At 43.6% G+C, this 22,704-nt stretch overlaps 1 protein-coding gene across 1 annotated transcript; it reads left to right on the top strand.

Annotated features, from left to right (window-relative positions):
* Positions 1 to 3,373: 3,373 nt before the first annotated feature.
* Positions 3,374 to 16,992, top strand: sall3a (spalt-like transcription factor 3a; the record flags this gene model as incomplete). The annotated part of the gene is made up of 4 exons (XM_079226894.1): positions 3,374 to 3,452; positions 12,316 to 15,465; positions 15,846 to 16,183; positions 16,561 to 16,992. 4 exons carry the CDS (start codon positions 3,374 to 3,376, stop codon positions 16,990 to 16,992), a joined length of 3,999 nt encoding a protein of 1,332 aa, XP_079083020.1.
* Positions 16,993 to 22,704: the final 5,712 nt, after the last annotated feature.

Genomic DNA, 22,704 nt, shown 5'->3' on the forward strand with positions numbered 1-22,704 from the left:
ACTTTCCCAGAAGTCAACGGTGTTTGTTGTGAACCTGATCACTCTGGCTCTTCCTCCCTCTCTCTCTCTCTCTCTCTCTCTCCCTCTCTCTCTCTCTCTCTCTCTTTGCGTGCGTGCGCGTGTGTGTGTATGCGTGTGTGTAGTCTATCCCGGATTAAATGGCACCTCGTCTTAAATGGCACCTTGCCTCGTTTCCCCTCTGCTTTCATCATCAGCAAAATAAAGATTAGGCCCACAGAGGAGATTGTAAAGGCTCGCCTTTGGAGGCGCAAGGGTCTTCATTCCTCCGCCTTTGTGATGATATTGATGATGATGATGGCCTAGTGGACAGTTTGATTTTTGTGTGGCGAGCTAGTTATAAAGAATCAATATTATATCAAGGGGGTAACTTTGGTGATAAAGGACTTCAGCCACTCTGGCTATTCATCATAAGTCTGTAGCGAGCAGATAGGTCAAAAGAAATTATATTGCTCTAAAGAGTGTGTCTCCTTATCTCTCAGCACCAGGGGAGTGGAGGACACGCCGATCGATACAGTAGCTGCCGTATACTCCTGGCAATTATCAATAGCTGATTTTGTCTTCCTGGGGCTGCATCTATTAATACCAGATAATAACAGCCTTTTGGACATAACTTCGTGAGGGGGATGATGGAAGGAGGAGGATGCAGAAAGAAAAGGAAGAAAGTTTGTTCGCAGGACGACCTTGTTGTCAACAGATTTGTCTCTCATATGAGGCACACAGGGGAATACGAGTCAAACAGACAAGAGGGATGGGAGGGGGAGAAGGGGAGAAGGGGAGAGGGGGAACTCTGAAAAAAAGATCAGGATCCATCGGCAGTAATGGGTTCTAATTTATTCCGGAATGCACGTTTTACGCGTTGGAATAACTAACACGATAATGCATGAGGTCATATTATCTGCATCATTTTTAACAACTTGTAATATTACAACCAACCGTGATATCATTTAATAACGTATGCAATCACGTCTGTGATAAGTAATACACAAATAAAATGTAAATATTTGATTCTTTTTCTTTTTCTTTTTTTTGCAACGATATTAAAAAAACAAAATCATGCACGTTTTTCCCCCGTCGTATTTACATGCCAGTCGGCCCCGTGCATCGTAATCCCTTCAATCCCTTTCCCATTAATGTGACCATGCATCCCGAGATTTTAATGCAAATATAAATGTGCAAAGTAAAGGGTTAATGACGTGAATGCACAACATCGCTTCTCCTCTTCTCGTCTTTTCCATTTTAAGCACTGGAGAGAGGGGGGGTGCAATCATCTTATAAAGTCTAAACATGTGTTATGTTATATTATAATATATTATAGTGTAAGATGTGTTTTAAATAGCTCATAACAGGACGATGTAATTTATTTATGTTTTAAACTGTAAATCACTTGGATGTGATTACTGTCAGCGAAGCACACATTACATTCCCAGTGGTTGCCACTGTGCGTAAAACGGTGCATTTATAGAAGAGCTAAAGTTAACGTAAAGGTAGGAAGTTGTGATGGAGAGCCACACGATCGCCGCTGTCGTAAATAAAATACTCTTTCGAGATTAATCTGACACGTGTGTGTGTGTGTGTGTGTGTGTGTGTGTGTGTGTGTGTGTGTGTGTGTGTGTGTGTGTGTGTGTGTGTGTGTGTCCCTTCCGGGCGGCGGCTGGTGCGATATTATATGATGGGAGGTCAAATCATGTGTGTTCAACGCTGAAGTCTGACGACGACCCGCTGAACAGAGACGTGGTGGTACATCCTAGTGGTGGCTGGAAGCAATGGGCTGAACCTCTGCTCGAGGGGTGAACTCCCGCACACAGCGCAGTCCCCTTACACACACGGAGCCGTGCGCCCGACACCGAGAGAGACCGATAGCGCGAGTCTGCCACGAAGATACTTTCAAAGTGGGCTTCGATGTGAGCCCGAGAGCCGACGGAGAGAGGGAGACACCGATTGATGCTTCAATCTGGAAAACAAGCGGTGTTTGAGTGTTTGGCCGCAAGATACCCAGGAGAAGAAGAAGAACAAAAAAGGCACTTTTTTTTTTTTGGAGAGCGCACCGAGACGAAGGCGCAGTGACCGGGAGCGAGAACACGGCGAGAGGAAGAGGAGGAGGACGAGGAGGGTGGGGGTGGTGCGGGTTTCATCGCGATCGCAAACGTTGAAGCGACTTCTCTTTTTGCGGGACAAATGACTTTTGGATCACATTGACATTGTTGCAGCAACTGGAAAGGAAGAGGAGGAGGACTGTTGCTCTCTCGGAAGACGCGCGTCAAAGTTTGGAGAACGGAGCCGCGGCAATAGAAGGAGGAGAAGAAGAAACAGGGTAACAGTTCATTGCAACTTTGCTCGTCCCGTCCACTCTCCTGCTACCGATGTCCGCGTCCCACGTCAACCCGCAGCGATACTTCACCGGTAATCCGTCCATCAAGGGGCAACTTTAAAGCTCCCGAAGCGACTCAAAAGTCTGTAAACACCGCTTCATTTCGAGTCCACTTCAGGAGGACGCGCGCGTTCTGCGTCGTCGCGTCGCACAAAACAAACAACGCATACAACAACTAAAAAGTTACCGAAAGTGCCAGAACTGAGCCAAAAAGCTATACTTTACGGGACGCCGCCTGCCTGAAGTGGTGAGGTGAAGGAGTGGAATCGTAAAGGTCAGGGTGATGAAGATGAGAGATACCTCGAGAGGAAGCGCGGCGGCGGAGAGTTCCCGGCACTTGTGAGGCGGCGCGCTGCGTGAAAGGAGGTGGGGGGATAGAACAAAATAAAAAAAGGACCCCCACCCACCCACCCCGTGAGCCGGGCATAACAAGAGCTTTGGTGTGTTGTGTTGTTGGAAGGAGGGTCGGATAGTAAAGAGAAAAGAGACGGATAAAGTCTGAGAGTGAAGCGGCTAATTGCTTAGTCCGTCCCTCATTAGCATATCCAATGCGCGTCCGCTGGACTCCAGCCAATCCTCCCCACCTTCACACGGTGCCATTAATCGCGAAGCATTATTCACTATCGTAATTATTACACCGACATGCGCAATCCAACGCACGGCAGCGGCAGCAGCAGCAGCAGCAGCAGCGGCACCGGTTAATTTCTGATTATTTTTCTTCTTCTTCGTCTTCTCCGCCTCCTCCTCCTCTCCTCTCTGCGCTACCAGGCAGTTTGCGAACTTTTTTTCTCTTCTTCTTCTTCTTCTTCTTCTTCTTCTTCTTCTTCTTCTTCTTCTTCTTCTTCTTCTTCTTCTTCGGTGCGTGCGTGTGCGTGAGTGTGAGAGTCGATTCATTCGCTCCTCGCTGATGTATCTGCAAAACGCAGAGGCATCACGGAGCGCGAGAGCAGCAGCAGCAGCAGCAGCAGCAGCAGCAGCAGCAGCATGTCCCGACGCAAGCAAGCCAAGCCGCAGCACCTCAAGTCGGACGAGGATCCCGCGATAGGGGTGATCTCCGAGCACGGTGAGTGGGTCCGATCAGCTGGGGGGGTCTACTTCTTCCCACCGGGCAACTTCCCCCAATCACAGCGCCGTCATTTCACTCTGTTTTGGGGGGAGCTTTTTTTTTTATTCTACGAGGTTCCACCTCAAATGAAAAAGGAAAAAAAGAAAAGTCGTTTGGGTTTATTTGGATTAGTGGCCGATGAGATTTATTTCTTAGACATAGACGCGAGCGTTTGTGATAAATCCATTTTGATGCAGTTGTTACAGTCGGCGCCTCTCCCTCGGTGGACAGGAGCGACCCTGGTTTCGGGAAGTTGTGTGTTTGTTTGAGTTGAACCTGCATCACGTTACCGGCTCCTGGCTGCGAGGGGACTTTTTTTATTTGTAGGATTAAGAGCAGCCAATGCTGGTTATTCATGTCCAACATGTATATTACGCGCTGGAGGCCTTTACGACAGACCTGTTTGAAAGTAGAACTGATTTAATAGTTGACTGTGTGTCAAATGTCCGAGCTTTTTTCTTTAAATACGTCTTTGACATCTTTTGCAGTTGACTTAGGGTGTGTGTATGCGCGCGCACAAACGCATATACATAAACACACACAAATTGCGAAGTTGAAAATATTTGACGTTCCCTCTTGCAGCTGTGCACATATGAATTCAGCGGAAATATGGAAGTAAATCATGCAAACACGTGTCTTTTTTATATACAGTAATTTAGAATTAAAACCGATTAAATAATTTTTTTTAATGTTAATTTAGCATTAGTGTGTGTTGTCCCTCGGCGCCTGTCTGGTCCTCCGAGGAGCAGAAATGCGGATCCTGTTGCAGGTCGAAGCCTCGTTTTGTTATGGAAATGTTTTTGTTTACCCCCCTCACATAAATTTAGCACACTTGATTTGTTCCCTTTTGGTCACAATGTCGACAAGAGCGGTTGACAGGGCTCGTCCTCGCCATGTGGAGGGGAAAAATAAAGGGCTCATTCATCTTGTATTCTGTACTCGGGCTTTTGCGCAATAAAACGATCATTACAGAGCTAAAGTCACATCTTATGCAAGGCGTAATGCTGTGGGAATTATAGGACCAACACAACGCATGTTATTAGGAATGTTATTCTTCTTAAATCCTAATACATGACTGTTTTTTTTCACAATGTACAATTATTTTAATTTTGTAGTATTTTTACTTGCTGCATTTTATCAAAGCATATTGCAACAAATATAGAAGAAAATTGTAATGTTTTATCTAAGAGGAAAAACACAAATTAATTTAGTCATTTTATAAAACTTAAACAAACACCAATAAAAATGCATTTTGATTTTTTTAACATTAAGATAATCACTTTTCTGGATGTTTTACTATGAACTATGTATTTATTCTGGGGTATCCATAGCTGGGTGCTCCCAGAAAATCACTGCTATCATTTATACCTCACTATCTAGGCTCATGTTGGCTAACACACACACACACACACACACACACACACACACACACACACACACAGTCACACAGTCACACACTTTGCAGGGCTTCTTTACAATAGAAATGTGGGATGTAGTCTCTGGGGAGCAGCTCTCTCTGCATGGAGAAATGTTGGTGTGAGGGCCGGGGAATCACGCTGATGACTCTTGGCTCTTTTGTCCGGTTTACTCTCTATGGTTTTTTTTGTCACTTCAGGGCATTTCACATTTTTAACACGATCATTGTGTCTGTTTTAATGTTCGGATGGCCTTGCATGGTTTCGCCGAAAGATACGAAACGTCCCTCAGGTTGCTCTCCTGTGGGATCGTGGGAGGAAAAAGTGAGCTTCCCGTGAAGATTTAGATTTTTACATTTCATTTAAAAATCATTACTGCGATTTGTAACACAGAAAACAGACGGAAGACGCATCCAGAATAAGGGCAAAAAATCCATACACTCTTTTCTCCATTTTTAAAACTCACATTCCTGCATGTGTGTGTGGCTTTAACGTATAAAAACGCACACACACAGTGTTGTGGATAACCTATAGCATTGACACCATTGTGCTTCTGACTGGAAGTGGCCGTGGAATGTTCCTGCCTGTCCTCGTAGGAGCACTATTACTGGCTCGCTTGTTTTCACGGCAGACGTCACAGCCCATACACACTCAAATAAGCCCAGTAATGCCATGTCTCATCTGAAGCTTCCTCACAGACGAGCGACAAATGTCAGACTGCTGCTGTATCATTGCAGCGTGATCAGATTCTCCGCTGCCTGTGTTGCCGTATTGGTGCAGCTCCTGACGACACCATCGATCGCCGGCCCTGACAAATCACTGCATGTAATGTCGAAGGAATTCAGAAGTTCCATATCCGTCAGTCGCCTCTTGATTCTGACTTAAAATCCATATGATGTTGGGCATCGGTGGCGAGGAGGAAGGCGAGCATTCAAGGGGCGTTCAAGTTGGGCTCGAGGACACGCGCTCTCATCGTAGCACGTTCTGTGAAAATAGCCAAGGAAACGACCACAAGAGCTTGGGTGTAAAGTTCTCCTCGTGTGTGTTCATTTTCTTTTTTTTCTTTTTGTTTCCAAATCTTTATTCTGATCTCACCTTTTTGTGTGTGAATTTCTCCGACTCTGCTGTCCACTGCAGCTCACTGAAGTCCTCTTTTAATAATGTAATGTATCCCTGGAAAAAAAACTAAAATCAAGTGCCAACAAGCCCTCGTCTGGCATATCACCTCCGCCTCAGGCCTTCCGGAAACTTGCCCCCTGGGGGCATCGGGGGTTGTGTGTGTGTGTGTGTGTGTGTGTGTTCAGATTGGGTAGAGGAGGGGGGGGGGGGTCTGTTTAGGAGTGCTTTTATAGAGCTTGCTGACTTAACCTTTGTCCGGCCCCGGCCCAGCCAGGTCCTGCCTCTAGATCAAGCTCCTTGTACAATTAGGACGTGTGTGCCGTTGACCTTGGCGGCACAGCTCGCTCGTGTCCTAGAAAGTGTGAACATTGACGGGCTTTTTCATCTCGCCACCGCCTCCCCCCAAACCCCCCGCCCTCACTGCATCCAGCGTCTTTGAAGATGTACATGAGGAATGAGTGGGAGGCGGTGGCATACGTACTGCATATGGGCACACTTTTTTTTAGAGGAAAGCTATGGACGGAGACTTACAGGATCAAGTTCCACCAATATTGTTGCTCGTTAAAATTATATTTTAGGAAACACATCAGGAAAGATGTTCGCTGGTCACGCTTTCACCGAACAGGTGGACGAGCACAGATTTAAGTTCTTGTTTTTGATGCTTTTACTAATTCACGCTTAGGGTCTGAATCTGCATTGGATCGTCGGACACAGTCACAGTGTTTAGGTAGAGCTTCTTTTTTTCCTCGCTCCACAACATAATGTTTGATGCAGGAATGTACGTAGTTATGAGGTGCAAAACAAAGTATAATACAGTGAGGAAATCCCCGCTGACAGTGACAACATGGTTCCCCTGCGGAGGGGCTTTGTTTGGCTTTTGTTTTAATCCCCTCTCACCATTGGGTGCAGGCCTCTGGACCACCCACATAGTTGTGCTAAAGAAGGCACTCAAATATGGCTGCGTCCTATTACTGCTCAGCACTGAAAACACACACAAACAAGTAATATCCTGATTGGGAGGGAGAACTTGACAGGACTCTTTTACATAAGGCAAAACAGTAGATTTTTGTGGATTTAAGAGAAAGCTAACAAGCCACAAACTGAAAGGTGCATTTTGTCTTGAGTGGCTTTTCTTCAGATGCTTTGGTTTATGTATGTGCTATGCAGTGTGATTTTGGCATTTGTTTCAGGAAGTAAAGTCATGGACAAAGGGTTCGACAGCTGAGATGCTGCTTTGCTTTTTGGGTGTAAAGAAGTTAATTTATTTTTGTATTATTATTTAATTTAATCTTAAATTGAAAATTTAAATCGGACCATTCCACTTTCAGCCGAAGCAAAGATCACTATGTAAAAAGACCGAATCTAATAAACATGTCTTTTGCTGATGATGAGCGTCCATTAGATCTGAAAGCCTCCCTCTCGTTTCTGTAGACATCCAGAAGACGAAAAGCCATCTTGACGGGTGACACGGTCATCTGGACAGAGTGCCGTCATTGAATACTGTATTGCAGATGCTTACACAAACAAATCGTTAATGTTTTGGCTGCTCCACATCTGCAGGCAATGACAAAGGCCTCTCTGTTAGTGCAGATATGACTGTACCACTCTGCAGCAGGGCTGACCAGGCCGATGACACACTCTCTCTCACACACACACACACACACACACACACACACACACACACACACACACACACACACACACACACACACACAGAGCTGTGCTGAGGACGCTAGAGCCTCTGCAGGTCTGAGGATGCATGGGATCATTGGAGGATTTTGTATGTGTTCATGGCCACAGAGACATTGCTGTCCAGGAACTGTGCAGAATTATTAATATTTTCTTTTTTAAAGGATCTGCCAGTTAAAAAAATAACCATGCAAATATTGCTGGATGAAAGCAGAGGACATTAATGCAATGTGTAAACAATGTGACAAACAGATTCAGTATTGTTTGGATGGGAATTAACACGTCACAAATCAAAGTAATCAAAGTAATAATCAAGTAATATGAGAGTGATTGATGGGCTGAATGATCCTGTGCTGACGGATAAATCACCAGGTTAAAAAGGCGGCAACTCGCGCACGATGCATCAGTCAAAATATACGTCTGTCAAAATAAAATAAAAACGTACATGTTAAAAAAAGAAATCCTAAATTAAATAATTCATTTCTTACGAGAATAGATTGGATGATGTGAGATCAAAGAATTCAAACATTGTTGAACCCAGAAGGCCTCTTTTTCTTCTTCTTTTGTTTTGTTTCTCGGGCCTCCCCTCTCAACTTAGCCCAACAGTGATGCATCTCCCTTTAAGGGTCCTAAGCTATCCCCAGATGCTTGAGAAGAATGCATTTGAAAGGGGCAAGAAGGAGGGGCGGGACTAGTGAGAGCCCTTTTTTGAGATAACTGCTCTCACTGTCAGAATTGATGTAAATTCAAAAGAAAAATCTCACAGTTTGACGAAGAAGTTTTGAAGGGAAAATAGTTTAAATTTAGGGATGCAACACATTTTAAATATTTTTTTTAAAGAGATAGCAATGACTTTACCTTCACATAGAGTACATGTTACCAGTGTCACTGTCTGCGTGTGTGTGTGTGTGTGTGTGTGTGTGTGTGTGTGTGTGTGTGTGTGTGTGTGTGTGTGTGTGTGTGCTCATTAAGTGAATCTGGAAATTGTTAAGAATGGGAGAATTTGTAATTGTACAAATTTAATTTGTAATTGCGTCGCTCAATGCTCGTCTCTGTGGCTTTCACAGAATCAGTGGAAAGCATGAATACCTCATCTGATATAATATGCCAGATTAGCGGTTTTAGCTAGCATGCCAAAGATTACTGAGCAAGATAGCGGACACACAGATTCAATGTCTACAATCCCCCTATTGACTGTGTTCAGTTTAATATTTGCATCTGAGTAAATGAAGACTCTTAAAGGAATGAAAAACGGATTGGATTTTTTTCTCATCCTTTCCTTTCTCATGCTATAGGAAAATCAATACTGCTCCACCACCTCCCCCAACACACACACACACACACACACACACACACACACACACGCACACACACTTTCACTGTCTTGCAAACACATAAAAAACACAAAATGTCGCCTTTACACAGCTGCACTACACAATGGCACCCCACTGTTTCAGGAGGGAATGGTGTTATTTTGAGCTCATTGGCATGTGCAGTGTTATGATATTTCCAACAAAAGCATACAAATGATTAAATGGCACACTGGTGCGGAATGTTTTGTAATACTGTGTAATTTTACCAATTCATCTTTTTTCATTTGTATGAAGTATTCTTTGTTAAAATTGCTAGAACCCAGAGAAAAATCTCACCTCTGAATCCCTGTATGGTTTCTTAAATATTTTCTTAAGTCTGCAAATGTTTTTGTCCAAAGTATTAAGCTGTTATAAGATGTAATATTCTCCACAATATTTCTTTGAATGTGCTTACAATTAACGTAACAGCCAAACTGAAAATGCCAAGGGGGAAAGATATTTGCCACAAAAAAAAAGGAATTATATATCCCAAAATGTAATTTAAAGTAAAGAATTCCTCTATTTTTAAGTCAAAGAAATCTCTTAACAAGGTGAATTGGACACGGTAGGACTGTGCAAACACACCTATACCCACTACAGTTATTTATTGACAGTGGGTATAGGTGTGTGTGTGTGTGTGTGTGTGTGTGTGTGTGTGTGTGTGTGTGTGTGTGAATGTGACTATGTGTTTATCTCTATTATACATGTAGGTTCTTTGTCTGTCCACATGTGTGTGTGTGAAAAAATCGTGTCAGCGTGTGTGTGTGTGTGCGTGTGTGAGGTCAGAGGCATACAAAGACCCCCCCTTGTAATTGTATGAATGAATAAAAGAGATTGACAGTAATACCATTCTAATAACTAATCAGCTCAACACAATTCCTACTCATTTGCGTTGACCTTTCAACCCTCAATTATGGAAATGAGTTCTGCTGTCCGCTGCTGGGCTAAAGAGATTTTGAACCTGCTGTCACGTGTCGCTGACGTTTCCAGTCACTTGCTCCTTTTCACTTGAGGTAAATAATGTGGTATATGTTAGAAATGAAGAAAAATACCATTATTTATTTTGATTTGGTTTGCTCACGTGTGGCTGGAAAAGCAAGGAGGGATTTGACATTGATATTGCAAAGAAGCATTAATGCACAACCCAAAATGAAAAGCAATCTTTCATTTTACATCCCTCAAGCTGCTTTATAATTTGTTCTTTCTTTTCTAATTTAACCTGGCAAAGATTAAGTAAAATAATATCTTGTTTTGTCAGCCCTGGCCCCAGTGAGGATGAGAACACGGAGCCCATCCAAAGCCTGTCTGTTGATAATTAATTAAGTTACAGACACCAGACCTTGATAGCTCATGCCCCCTTTGGCCAGAAATTACAGGAGGAGTGATGAATTTCTTCACTAATGAGTCACTGTAATTGGCACAAATGCTTCATGTCTGCCTCACCATGGTTCGCTCCATTTTAACCTTTGAAATGAGCATAAGCACTGTATGAAGCTCATGATTACTCACTGGTAACACATGGTGAGACCTATAATGTTGAGTAAACATGTGCAGTCTGTTCTGTGCAGCGTTGTCTCCCAGTTTGTAGAGGAAACCGCAGTCTTGACGTGTATTTGTATCGCTTACAGTCATAGCTGCGGCCTATTCGGCCTATTGGGTGAGTTGCACTCCTATGATTAGTGGAAGTTCATTTGCATAAATGTAGTCAATTACTTACTTTATTCAGGAATGTGTGTGTCTGTGTGTGGGTGAGTGTGCTTGGATATACAGTCACATACTATATAAATAATTACAAACCCATTTTTTTGCTAGGAGCCCATTTAAAAAAAGTATTAAGACATCTAACTATCAACTTCTCTTATAGCAGCTTTTTTAGAAACATCTTTTTGGGGATATAAATTACTTTTATTTGCAATAACGTTTATGAAATAGTCGTAATTTTTTTTTATAGTATATATATAACAGTTTAATTTGTGGCTAAATAGTTATATTGGCAATTTATTATATGCTGGTTCTTTGAGTGTAAACTGACAGGAGACTGTGAAATTAAGTATGTGCAGGTTGCTGCAGCAGTGATTGAGCGTACTTCCCACTCATAATGAAAGGGAAATGTATATATGGCCAAGAACGACACATACACACACATAGAGAATGAATATGCTCAAACACAAAAAATAAACAAACAAGGGAGGCCAGTTTTACATGGTTTTGATCAGGTGTGAATTAGGTCCATGCTCAGAGCTTACGTCGGCTTGTTTGACTCTTGATGGTTGCATGTGGAAGAGGAAGTGGCTTCCGACAACTGTGATTAAACATGTGTAACTAATCAGAGATGTTGCTGCCATGGCACTAGCATGTAATTTGTTGAGTCTTATTTCATAGAGCATGGCAGAAGTAGAGAGAGAGAGAGAGAGAGAGAGAGAGAGAGAGAGAGAGAGAGAGAGAAAGAAAGAGAGAGAGAGAGAGAGAGAGAGAGAGAGAAACACTGGGGATTTCTTAACTGAAAGGTAGTGTTTTGTATTTTAAAACATTCAAAAAAGATTTCAAGGTGGCTGTAATTTAAAATGTATATTTTGGTTGCACACATTTGACAGGGTCTAATTTAACAGTGAATGGTGGAGGAAGTGTTCAAGAGCAATAGTCAACAGATCACAGCTTTTACTTTTGACAACACAATTGTAATCATGATAACGAAACAGTATTCCAGTATAGAGTCCCTTGCTAAGGTTCAGGGCGAAGGTATTACCTTTGCAATGCTAAATGAAAAGGCCAAGGCATTGGAAATTCAGGTGGAAATGACTAGGCTTAATAGCAGAGGGGAATCCTAATGGGGCCATCAAAGTCCTGATTTGTACCCAACAGATGAGGCAGCTGTGAATTGTATGAAATATTGGAAATCAATACGTTCTATGGAATTTCATTAAGCGGCAGTATCCACAATTGATAGGCTCTCATAATTTGATGGATTGCACAAAGAAAATTATTAGCTGGCTCTATGGAGAGGGTGTGAATGCACAAACCTGGGTCTTGAGAATTGGTGAACTAGGGCAATTTGTTCAGAGTAAAAAAATAAAAAGAATATTGATTTTGGTTATGTTAAAAGAGAGAAAAAACCCAAAGGTTAAATCTTTGCAGCACTGCACTGCAAAATATGTGTTGATTCTTTATTGATTATTTATTCATTAATTCTTCTTTTTTTTGCTCCCTCTTATCCTCTACTCTCCCAACCCCCTCCCCTCCCTTTAGCCCGAGGTGTGGTGCTGGAGGATGCCGACAGCGGGAATGAGAGCCGCAGCGGCAGTGAGGAGACGCATGTATGTGAGAAGTGCTGCGCTGAGTTCTTCAAGTGGTCAGACTTCTGTGAACATTTAACAAGTTGCACCAAAAACCCCCTGGTGCTCATAGTGAATGACAATGAAAACACACCTAACCCCTCCCAAGAGTACCCTACAGAGCTCTCTCCTGTACCCAGCTGCTCTAGTGAGCAGGCTGACAGCGAGGACCCCAGGGAAGGCAACCACAGTTCTGCTGGTGAGGGGGATGACATCCCAGAGCCAGCAACATTAAATGGGGTCAATGTCCTAGAAAAGGAGGACGAGCCGATGGAGCTCGAGCTATCACCAGAAAAAAACATGGATCCTGACGAGATAGACGTGACATCTCCTGAGCCAGACGGCTCCCTACCTCAGCTCAAAAATGTCGTCCCCTCCACTGTTACAAACTACGCCATGCCAAGCACCAATGTTACCTTGGAGACCCTGCATGGCACCCGGGTTGCAGTTGCCCAGTTTTCACAGAGCGTAAAGGCAGCAGTGGGCAGCGGGGTCTCCACCATGGCTATTCCCATGATCCTGGACCAGCTGATGGCCCTCCAGCAGCAGCAGATACACCAGCTGCAGCTGATAGAACAAATACGCAGTCAGGTGGCTCTGATGAACAGACAGTCTGCCTCACAGCCTGCTCTAAACCACCATCACAGTAATGCTGCCGGAAACCAGGGCCCTGTGTCCTCCTGCACCCCTACTGTCGCAAGTCAACTTCAACTACACAACTTCATCACTCCCCCTGTCCATCAGCTGCCCGTTAGGCTGCCGGCCACTCTCAGCGGTCAAGGCCCTTCCACCCTGAACTCAGCGATAGAAGGACCCCTCTCTCAAACCCCACAAAGTAGCAGTCAACAGTCTAACTCTTCAATACCCAACACATGCTCAAATAACTTGGTGTTTTCCTCACCCAATGGTAGTGGATTGTCATCTCTACTTCCCTCCTGCTCATCTTCAGTAACAAACAATATTGGCACTAGTTGTAGTGCAACAGGAGTTGGTGGCATCAGCAGCAGCTCAGCTCTTTCCAGGAACTCCAACACCCCTCCCTCACTCCACAGCCACAGCAGCCTCCTGAGCTCTGCCTCCAGTCTACCGCTAATACCTCACAGCTCACCCAGCAGCGTTATCTTCCCCAACCCGCTGGCCAGCATAGCAGCCACAGCCAACGCCCTTGACCCCCTCGCTGCTCTGATGAAGCACCGCAAAGGGAAGCCCCCTAACGTGTCTGTGTTTGACACTAAGCCCAGCTCTGAGGACCCCTTCTTCAAGCATAAGTGTCGGTTCTGTGCCAAGGTGTTTGGCAGTGACAGCGCCCTCCAGATCCACCTGCGATCGCACACAGGAGAGAGGCCCTTCAAATGCAACATATGTGGCAACCGTTTCTCCACCAAGGGAAACCTGAAAGTCCACTTCCAGAGGCATAAAGAAAAATACCCACATATTCAGATGAACCCCTACCCTGTGCCAGAGTACCTGGACAACGTGCCCACTAGCTCAGGCATCCCATATGGAATGTCTTTCCCCCCAGAAAAACCTGTAACCACATGGCTAGACAGCAAACCTATCCTCCCTATGGCTCCCACCTCAATCGGACTCCAGCTGCCTCCCACACTGCCGAGTATGATGGGAGGTTTTGGCGAGTCTCTAAGCCTCACACCGCTCAACAGGTCCCCTCAGAGGCTATCTCCACCATTGAGCGAGTGTGCATCGTTATCCCCTAATATTCTTATTGACTCTGGCATGACCACTACTTCACCTTCCCCAAAACCCAGTCCAGGGAGTGATGCACCGCCTCTCTTGAAATCTGAAGGCGTTCTTCTTCCACCAAGCTGCTCTAGGCCAGGAGAGAACACCACCACCACAACTACACTAAGTCAAGTAGTCCTTTCGTCGACTGTCAACTCCACCACATTGTCCAGCAGTGGCCAGGTCAGTGAACCCATCACCAGCCCTAATTCTGCTTCTAACCCTGCCTCCCATCCTGTCCTTCCCATGCTCTCAGACCAGTTCAAGGCAAAGTTTCCTTTTGGAGGCCTCCTAGACTCTATGCAAACCTCAGAGACATCAAAGTTGCAGCAGCTTGTCGAGAATATTGACAAAAAGATGACTGACCCAAATCAGTGTGTCATATGTCATCGCGTTCTGAGCTGCCAGAGTGCTCTCAAGATGCACTATCGTATCCACACTGGCGAAAGGCCTTTCAAATGCAAGATATGTGGGCGGGCATTCACCACTAAAGGAAACCTGAAAACACACTTTGGTGTCCATAGATCCAAACCCCCACTTCGGGTACAACACTCCTGCCCTATATGTCAGAAGAAGTTCACCAATGCCGTTGTGCTCCAGCAACACATCCGCATGCACATGGGAGGGCAGATCCCCAACACCCCGATCCCTGAAAGCCTGCAGGAGATGGACACTGACCTATCCTTTGACGAGAAGAGTTTAGATGCGATGAGTAGTTATGATGATGATCTTCTGGATGAAATGGAGCGAGCTATGGAAGATGAAGGCGACTTTAAAGAGGGAGATGTAGACCCATGTAAACCTTATTCACCTGGGAGCTCCCCACCGACGTCCATCATCTCCAGCATCGCTGCAATGGAGAACCAGATGAAGATGATCGACTCCACTGCCAACATGCCGCGTTCTTTTGGTCAAAGGCCTATGCAGAATGGCATCAGCTTTGGAGGAGAGACTGATTACTTTGCCACTGATTCCCTGTCTGCGTTGGGGGATGCTGAAAGACAAAGCTTGGGGAGCCCTGCTTTCTCTGAGTCCTCTGGCTCTATGCAGCATTTGTCCCCAGCTCACAGCCATTCTGAGAGCCTGCGATCCAAGTCCCCAGCTACATTCAACAATAATAACAGCAGTGCCATGACAATAGACGAGTGCCAGGAGAACAATACTTCTGGCCTGGCGACAGTGAAGTCAGAAAAATCAGAGACCCCATCTCCGGTTTCTGCAACTGAAGGCACTGGGGCCCTTGACCTCACTGCCACTCAACCTGGCAGGCACTATATCAAGGAGGAGAACCACTTCAGCATGCTGTTTCTAAATAGAGATCGAGGTGTGTATGTGTAAATCAACGTAAACGTAAAGCATTGTACAAATTTAATGAAATATCTATATTTATCTTATGTAATTGTAAGTATTAAATATATATATATATATATATATATATATATATATATATATATATATATATATAAGTATATATAATGTAATATTGATTATTAATTATGGGGAGAAATGGGATATGTTGATATATTGATAGTATACATTGATAACAAAAATAGCCTAATTAATGTAGTTGAGCTTCAGCAGGGGAGCATAGTTTGTAAGTTTTCAAGTATGTCAAATTACACCATCTTCCTTGCAGCCATAGGGGTCTCCCAGTTTGCAAAATGCTTCAGCATTCTAATATGCATTTTAACTTGCCTTTTTCAGGGCTAAGCACTCCTAATTTGGCCAGCACTGCATCAAACATGATCAAGATGGAAATGAATGGACACGGCAAGTCAGTGTCTCTGAGCGACCACTCGCACATGCCAGTGGGGATCCAGGTTCCCGCTGCTGCGCCCCACAGCAACATGAGCCCCAGCATCAACCCCATGTTGGCTCCCCCGCCTCCACGACGCACTCCTAAGCAGCACAACTGCCACTCGTGTGGGAAGAATTTTTCTTCAGCCAGTGCTCTGCAAATCCACGAGCGCACACACACTGGGGAAAAACCTTTCGCCTGCAATATTTGTGGAAGGGCTTTCACCACAAAGGGCAATCTGAAGGTACGAGCCTGTTTAATCAAATATAATTGTACATATCATTGTGGTTGCAAAGATGCATGCCAAGTAATATGTAACACTGGGATCAATTCTGGATGCCCCTGCTCTTGACATCACTTTTCATGTTTCTCTTTGTTCTGGTCTCCAAGTTGAAATGTAGCTTCATGGTTTATCTGTGCCTTTTCTTTCAATTCATATTTAAAATGTTTTAATTTACCCGAAAAAAGATTTTAAATATGTATGCTTGTATGTTTATTTATTTAATTTTGACCTTTTTCCTTCCATTTCCCACCCATAAAATGTTTGCCGTATTTGCCTTGGATGTACGGATTTGCAACTCACACTCAGAATGTTTCTTTTCATGTTCTTGCTAATTTTAGGTACACATGGGAACTCACATGTGGAACAATGCTCCAGCCCGAAGGGGTCGGCGACTGTCTGTGGAGAATCCCATGGCCTTGCTGGGCGGGGACGCCATGAAGTTCAGTGAGATGTTCCAGAAGGATCTGGCAGCTCGGGCCATGAACGTCGACCCAGGATTCTGGAACCAGTACGCGGCCGCCATCACCAACGGGCTGGCGATGAAGAACAATGAGATCTCTGTGATCCAAAATGGAGGCATCACCCAGCTGCCCGTCAGCCTCGGCGGTGCAGGAATCACTTCATTGGGACCCATGCCGGGAGGAATGGACCGTGTTCACGCCGGAAGGAGCCCTCCCATGACGGGTTTGGTGAAGGCGGGTCTGGATGTCGGGGCCAACCGCCCCTTCTCCAGATTTATGGAGGAGAACAAAGAGATTGGGATCAATTAAAAAGACATTTCTGTATTATTCCAAGATAGGCGTTTGGCAAAGACTAAGAGAACGAAAGGAACGAAACTGTTGATCCAGTCTGAACTCATGCGTACTATATTATGTACAGATTAAATATTTTTTGTTTGGTTTTGGAAATATAGTATTTAGTATTGATTAGAGGTCTTTGCCTTTCACCCATTCCCTCCTCACTTGATATTTCGCCTATACGAAGAATACTTTGTCTCTTGTTTGAGAATATGTCGTCTTGCAAGATTTGCATGGTACTTATTGGTTTTTATCAGTATGTTTGACTGCTTTTATGAATTCTTTTGAAAACCAGGATCCTGCCTCATTTATGATGGGCAAGCATCTTTTCTGGACAGGACTAAAACAGACAGTCTGGCTTTTGTCTGGCAACCTTGTTTATGATGGTTCTTTTAAATACAAAAGGGCCGTGGAAAGACTGTAGAAAAGACTGAAGTATAGTGTTTCTGTGCTCGCCTGATTTTTTTTTTTCTCATGAACTAGAAAACTTGAAAAAAATAATGTTTGAACTATTTTAATCTTTACATTTAGTCTCCCAGCATTGTCTTATAATATTGTCCTGTGTCTTTAGTATTTATGATATTGACAAAAAAGCGGGTATACAAAAATATATTTAATGGCCCAAGCATTTTATTGATCCATTTCTTTTCTAAACTGCAGGCTTCACTGATGAATATCTCTTTCAATAAAGACAGTATGTCGGTTGAGTTGAACAACAGAGAAAATGGTAGGTTTTATTTGGATATCTGTTGAGACTATGTGTATCTCGTTACATGGTAAAGAGGCTAGAGATATCCGAAGCTGCTATGACCACAACCCTGCTTTTAACCTTTGTAAAAAGAAAAAAGAAGTGATCCTTTTGAAGAAATATCTATGTATAGAAATACAGACAAATCTAAAACAGGTATGCATATTTTGTATCACATAAAAATAGACATCATGAGTTGAGAGTATTTGTCATGTTTGTGAATGCACTTTTTAAAAACAAGACGTTTTGTCTGTGAGTTACCGTTAACCTTTTGACTGAACTATCTATCACGTGCTGTTTTCATTGTTTTCAGCGTACCACTCCTACAATTTGCAGAGTCGGTTCTCTGTTGTTGCATCTGTGCTACTCGTCAGAGTGCAAACTCATCACTCAATCAAAACCTTCTTAAATAAAAAAAGAGAACAGGTGTGTGTTTGAATGGTTTCCTTATCTGCGCCATGTTGTGTTTTTTCTATCATTATATTTTTTTGTATTATGCACTTTTCAAAATGTATATTCTGAAAAGATTAAGGCAGAAGAAAAGGTCCAGGCAACATATAGTGTACTGTGGGCCTAATAGAGAGCCACAGAGTCTTATCTAACTTTTGAAAAAAAAAAATCTATTATTATGTCAATTAATTAAAAAATATGTTCTCTCTAACTTTTTATTTATTAGCTTTTTTATTTTAAATTTCAATATTAATACAATAGATAATTTGATTCGAAATTTGCAGTTAACTTTCAAAATGAACCGCTTTTGTATGCCTAGATTGTCCAAAATTACAGCCCATTTATTCCCAGAAAATAAATGTGCCTTCTCTTTTGGAACACATATATTTTTCCCAGCTATTTTATAGTAGCTTGGGAGAAAATTCCTATAAAGATACATCAAAAACTATTACATTTTTCCGCCTTTGTTAAAAATGTTTTAGCGTCCTTAGCACAGCTCTGTGTGTGTGTGCGTGTGTGTGTGTGTGTGTGTGTGTGTGTGTGTGTGTGTGTGTGTGTGTGTGTGTGTGCCACAGTAAAGCGACAGTGGCCTCCTCCCAGCATCCAGCCCCTCCCGGTGCAGTACGCCTGACACATGGTCGACATGTGTGCGAACACACACGCACAATCTCACACTCCCACACAACACCCATGTTCTCACATTCTCGAATGAAAAGGCAAAACAGAGTTACATCAAATATATACTTAGAAAAACATATGTCCCTGCTGTGGACAACATGGAGCCACATCCGGTACAAGATGAAAGTCAACGCTTACTTTCATCACTGAGAACAAAAGAGCTTTTCAATGATTATCTGCGGCAACTGGACTGGCAGATGTGATTCACTTGACTATTGCCAATTCCTCACTAGTTAAAGTAAGATGACCATGACTTTGACTTATTTACATGTGAGTCTGTAGATTGTGACATTGAATTTTTTCTAAAAATAATACAGCTAAAAACCACCCCAAATCAAGGGATCTGAAAAGCTGATTTAAATGTTCATTAATGTTCGCCCATCCTGTCAATTTAAATGAACGCCTGCTTGGTTTCTCCCAGGTGTTTCTGAGCAGCTGACACGCTCATGCTACAGCTATTAGACATGCTAATTACCTGAGCGACTCCGGAAACCTTCAAATGTAATAATACGCATTAGGAGAAGGGGCAACAATGTACAGCCAGCGAGCACATTATCCACCGCAGCCGAAGCGACGATTGGCCCATCAAAGTCCAGCTTACATCAGCTTTCACCACTGAGCCAGAAGTGTTTATTTTTCTGTTATTTTGCTCTTGACTTTCACACACATATTACTTTTCATGTTGATGAACGGGAGTCAAGTCTGCCCTCGGGAGCTCTTCGGGCTGTTTCGTTAATGCATGCTGCCGTTTGTCGGCCCATTGTTTGACATTGCGCTGTCAGCTGATAGCCAGTGGAATTGTCAAGCAATGGAGAAATGTCATACTGACTGTTCTCTATGAAGGCGCTTATTTTGCTCATCTTTGGGGAGGCGAAAAATACATTCCACTCATTCTTGCACTCATGCGCTAGCATTTAGCAAAATATCTTACAGACACACAGCATGCGTGTATGTAAAGACTGTTGTTTGACACCATAATGGCAATTCTTCTAAAATGTATGATATAATTCAATACGCTGTGGCCATAGCAATTATGATGCCTTTCCAGCTCACCACTGGGTGAAATGGGGTTATTAATGTGACAATGTTGTTGATTGTTATTACCATAACTGACCTTCAGCATGTTACCCAGATTTTATTGTTTTTTTCCATTAAGCAATACATGACACTGGAATGTTTAACACGTGAAGGGTAATTTCATTTTACTGTTCAAAACAGAATGTTTATGAGAAACCAGGGGAACGTGGACAAGGAATTATTTGAGGTGTGTCCATTTAGGAGAATTTGAACAAGTAAATGTTCGAGTGGGCTACAATGCTAATTATCTAAAAGTAAACATAACACGCCTTTCCATCTCTCTTGGATATTTTTTTTTCTTTTGCTGAAATGTGGCAGCTTTCTTCTTTGTTCAGCACACCGAACAAATTGCTTTGGCCTTTTTTGGGGGGGGTTTGTTTTATCTGCACTTCACTCGTGTTTGTGTGCTACCTGTTTGAAGTGAATATGTGTGACGTTTGGGCATGGCACAGTGTGAACAGACAGGCCATCATTGGGACGGGGCTGTCGGCTGTTTGTTTAATGCCCTGCCTACTGTGAAAGTCTCCCTGAAACAGGCGCAGTAAATATCCCCATTGATCCAGAGGCAGGGGGCCCTACGATGATGTAGTGGCGAAGAGCCACAGGAGTAAATCTAACCGACAGTAATCCAATCCAATTCTCAAGGCTTCGGGATCTGAGATAGGAGCTTTAAATCCAAAAGTATGCCTTTTTTGCACAATTTCTTTGCCTTTGTCGGTGCTGCTCCTCTTGCTTTTTTTTGTTGTTATTATATTTTACTTCCAGGCCTCAGCTCTTGAGTCAATCCATAGCTTGCTGGGGTGCTTCGCTTGCTATCCTTTTATATTTGCTTAAAAGTCCCATAATGAGTCTCGTGACATTCACTCCATTACATTTCTAAGGAATGTGTGTACACCTGAAGTACAAACCTGTGTGTGGGTGTGTGTGTGTGATAACACTCCTCAGGTAATCGTGTTCTCAGCGGATGGCAGAGGGATACACTGGAAACTCTGAAACCCCATTAGGCTGGAATTTCCCTTTGATGGCCAAAAGCTGCCTACATAGTGCTTGACTGGTTCGCTTGGCTGCTCCAGCAAGTGTTAGTTTTCATGCCGGCTCTCAAGATGACAAAGTTACGCACTCCAGATCCCCTGGAATAGGATTGTGTGGTTCACAAATTCAAATTCTTTCCTGTATGGATTGTTGAGAGTCGCTGAAGCGTCCCGCGCCACAGCCTGGCGAGCGTCTCCAAACAGTACGATTTTGGTGCGAAGTGGGATCAGCAGTTCGGTATTGCTCACCAAAGAAGATGCCTGTAGTGACTAGTTCACATTAAATAAAATAATGTTAATGCACTCTGCTGCATGCACACAACAGTAGTCGGTGGTTATTATAATCTACATTTAACGCCACTCACCACAGAGGGCTAAGAGTGGGAAGGATTCAGAAAGTTCCACATCACTATTCATTTAAATCACAAAACCACAGCTCTAATGGGCATCAGTGACAGTTTTGACATTCATGTACATCTGAGATTACTTTTGTGCGCCCGTGTGTGTAAATGTGTGTATTTTAGTACCACTTTCAGCTGCCTGCTCCATCTCTTCTTCGAGGAATGTGAGCCGAGACTTGACTTTTGCTCACTTCTCATAATACTTTTAAGTTGATACACCTAGTAGGCCTCTATGCTAACAAAGGGCCACTGTATATCCATCACTGGAAGTCTAACCGGCTGGTCAGAAGCAGGTTGAAGTACACTCCATGTCGCCGAGGTCTAGCCGAGGCGGGGGCGGTTTGTCTTGGGAGCTTAAAGGAACCGGGGAAAAGAAGCTCTGGAGAAAGGTTGGGGGTGCTTCGGAAAATCAATGAATGCGTGGAACATAGCGGTGGTCCACCTGAAAGGGAACACGTCATCAATTAAACAAACTCGCCGAACAGGGCCAATTCATCAGAGAGCGCCGTGGATCAGCTATTGGGTTCGGCTTCGACGTGACAAATGCCGGATCTCCTCTGTGTGGCCAAGGTTGCCGATCGATAGAGATCATCATTGTGATGTGGCCTTTTATCTCACAACCTGCTCCCTCAAGCCTTATATTATTCTATTCCCAACACAGAGATCTCAACAGTGGAGGAGGTATAAGAAGGGCACGAGTCTGATGGTATCTTTTATTCTCAGAACGTATTGGCATTGTTTGTTCAGAGTGTGTTTATGGCTTTTGGTGATCCCCCCCCCTGTCCTCAAGCAGGAAAGTTTGATGGTTCTTATTAGGTTTCGTACCTGCTGTCGCAGTCTGTTATTGTCTGGGGATTATTCCTCGGCAGTTGAATATCACTCTGGTTAACATGTCTGTGCGCGATCTGGGATTGAGTCCTCTCAACATAAGCCTGCTCCCCCTCGGCAGCACTTATTCAAATGTGTCAAATCCGGCTGAGAGGAAAGCCTCCTGGTTTGCAATTGATCCGCGCCATTATGGAATGCCATGCCAACAAACTGTCATGACTGACTGTAACAGTCCAATGATTAGGCTCCACTTCAGCCACGTGAGCATGGAGAGCTTCCTCATTATCAGAGCCCATTATGAGAAAATGGAGTTTTGCAATTGAGTTATGCAATGGTAAATATTGACTTGTTTCAACTTTAATCGGCTGGTTTAACTGTATTATTGGTCTATGGGGCTATAGAGTTGCCAGTAATTGCAGTGTTGTTATTTGCATCATGATCCACTATCTTGACTTTCTTTCAACCCTCATTT

Source organism: Taurulus bubalis, assembly GCF_910589615.1.
Source record: "Taurulus bubalis genome assembly, chromosome: 12".
Classification (NCBI taxonomy): domain Eukaryota; kingdom Metazoa; phylum Chordata; class Actinopteri; order Perciformes; family Cottidae; genus Taurulus; species Taurulus bubalis.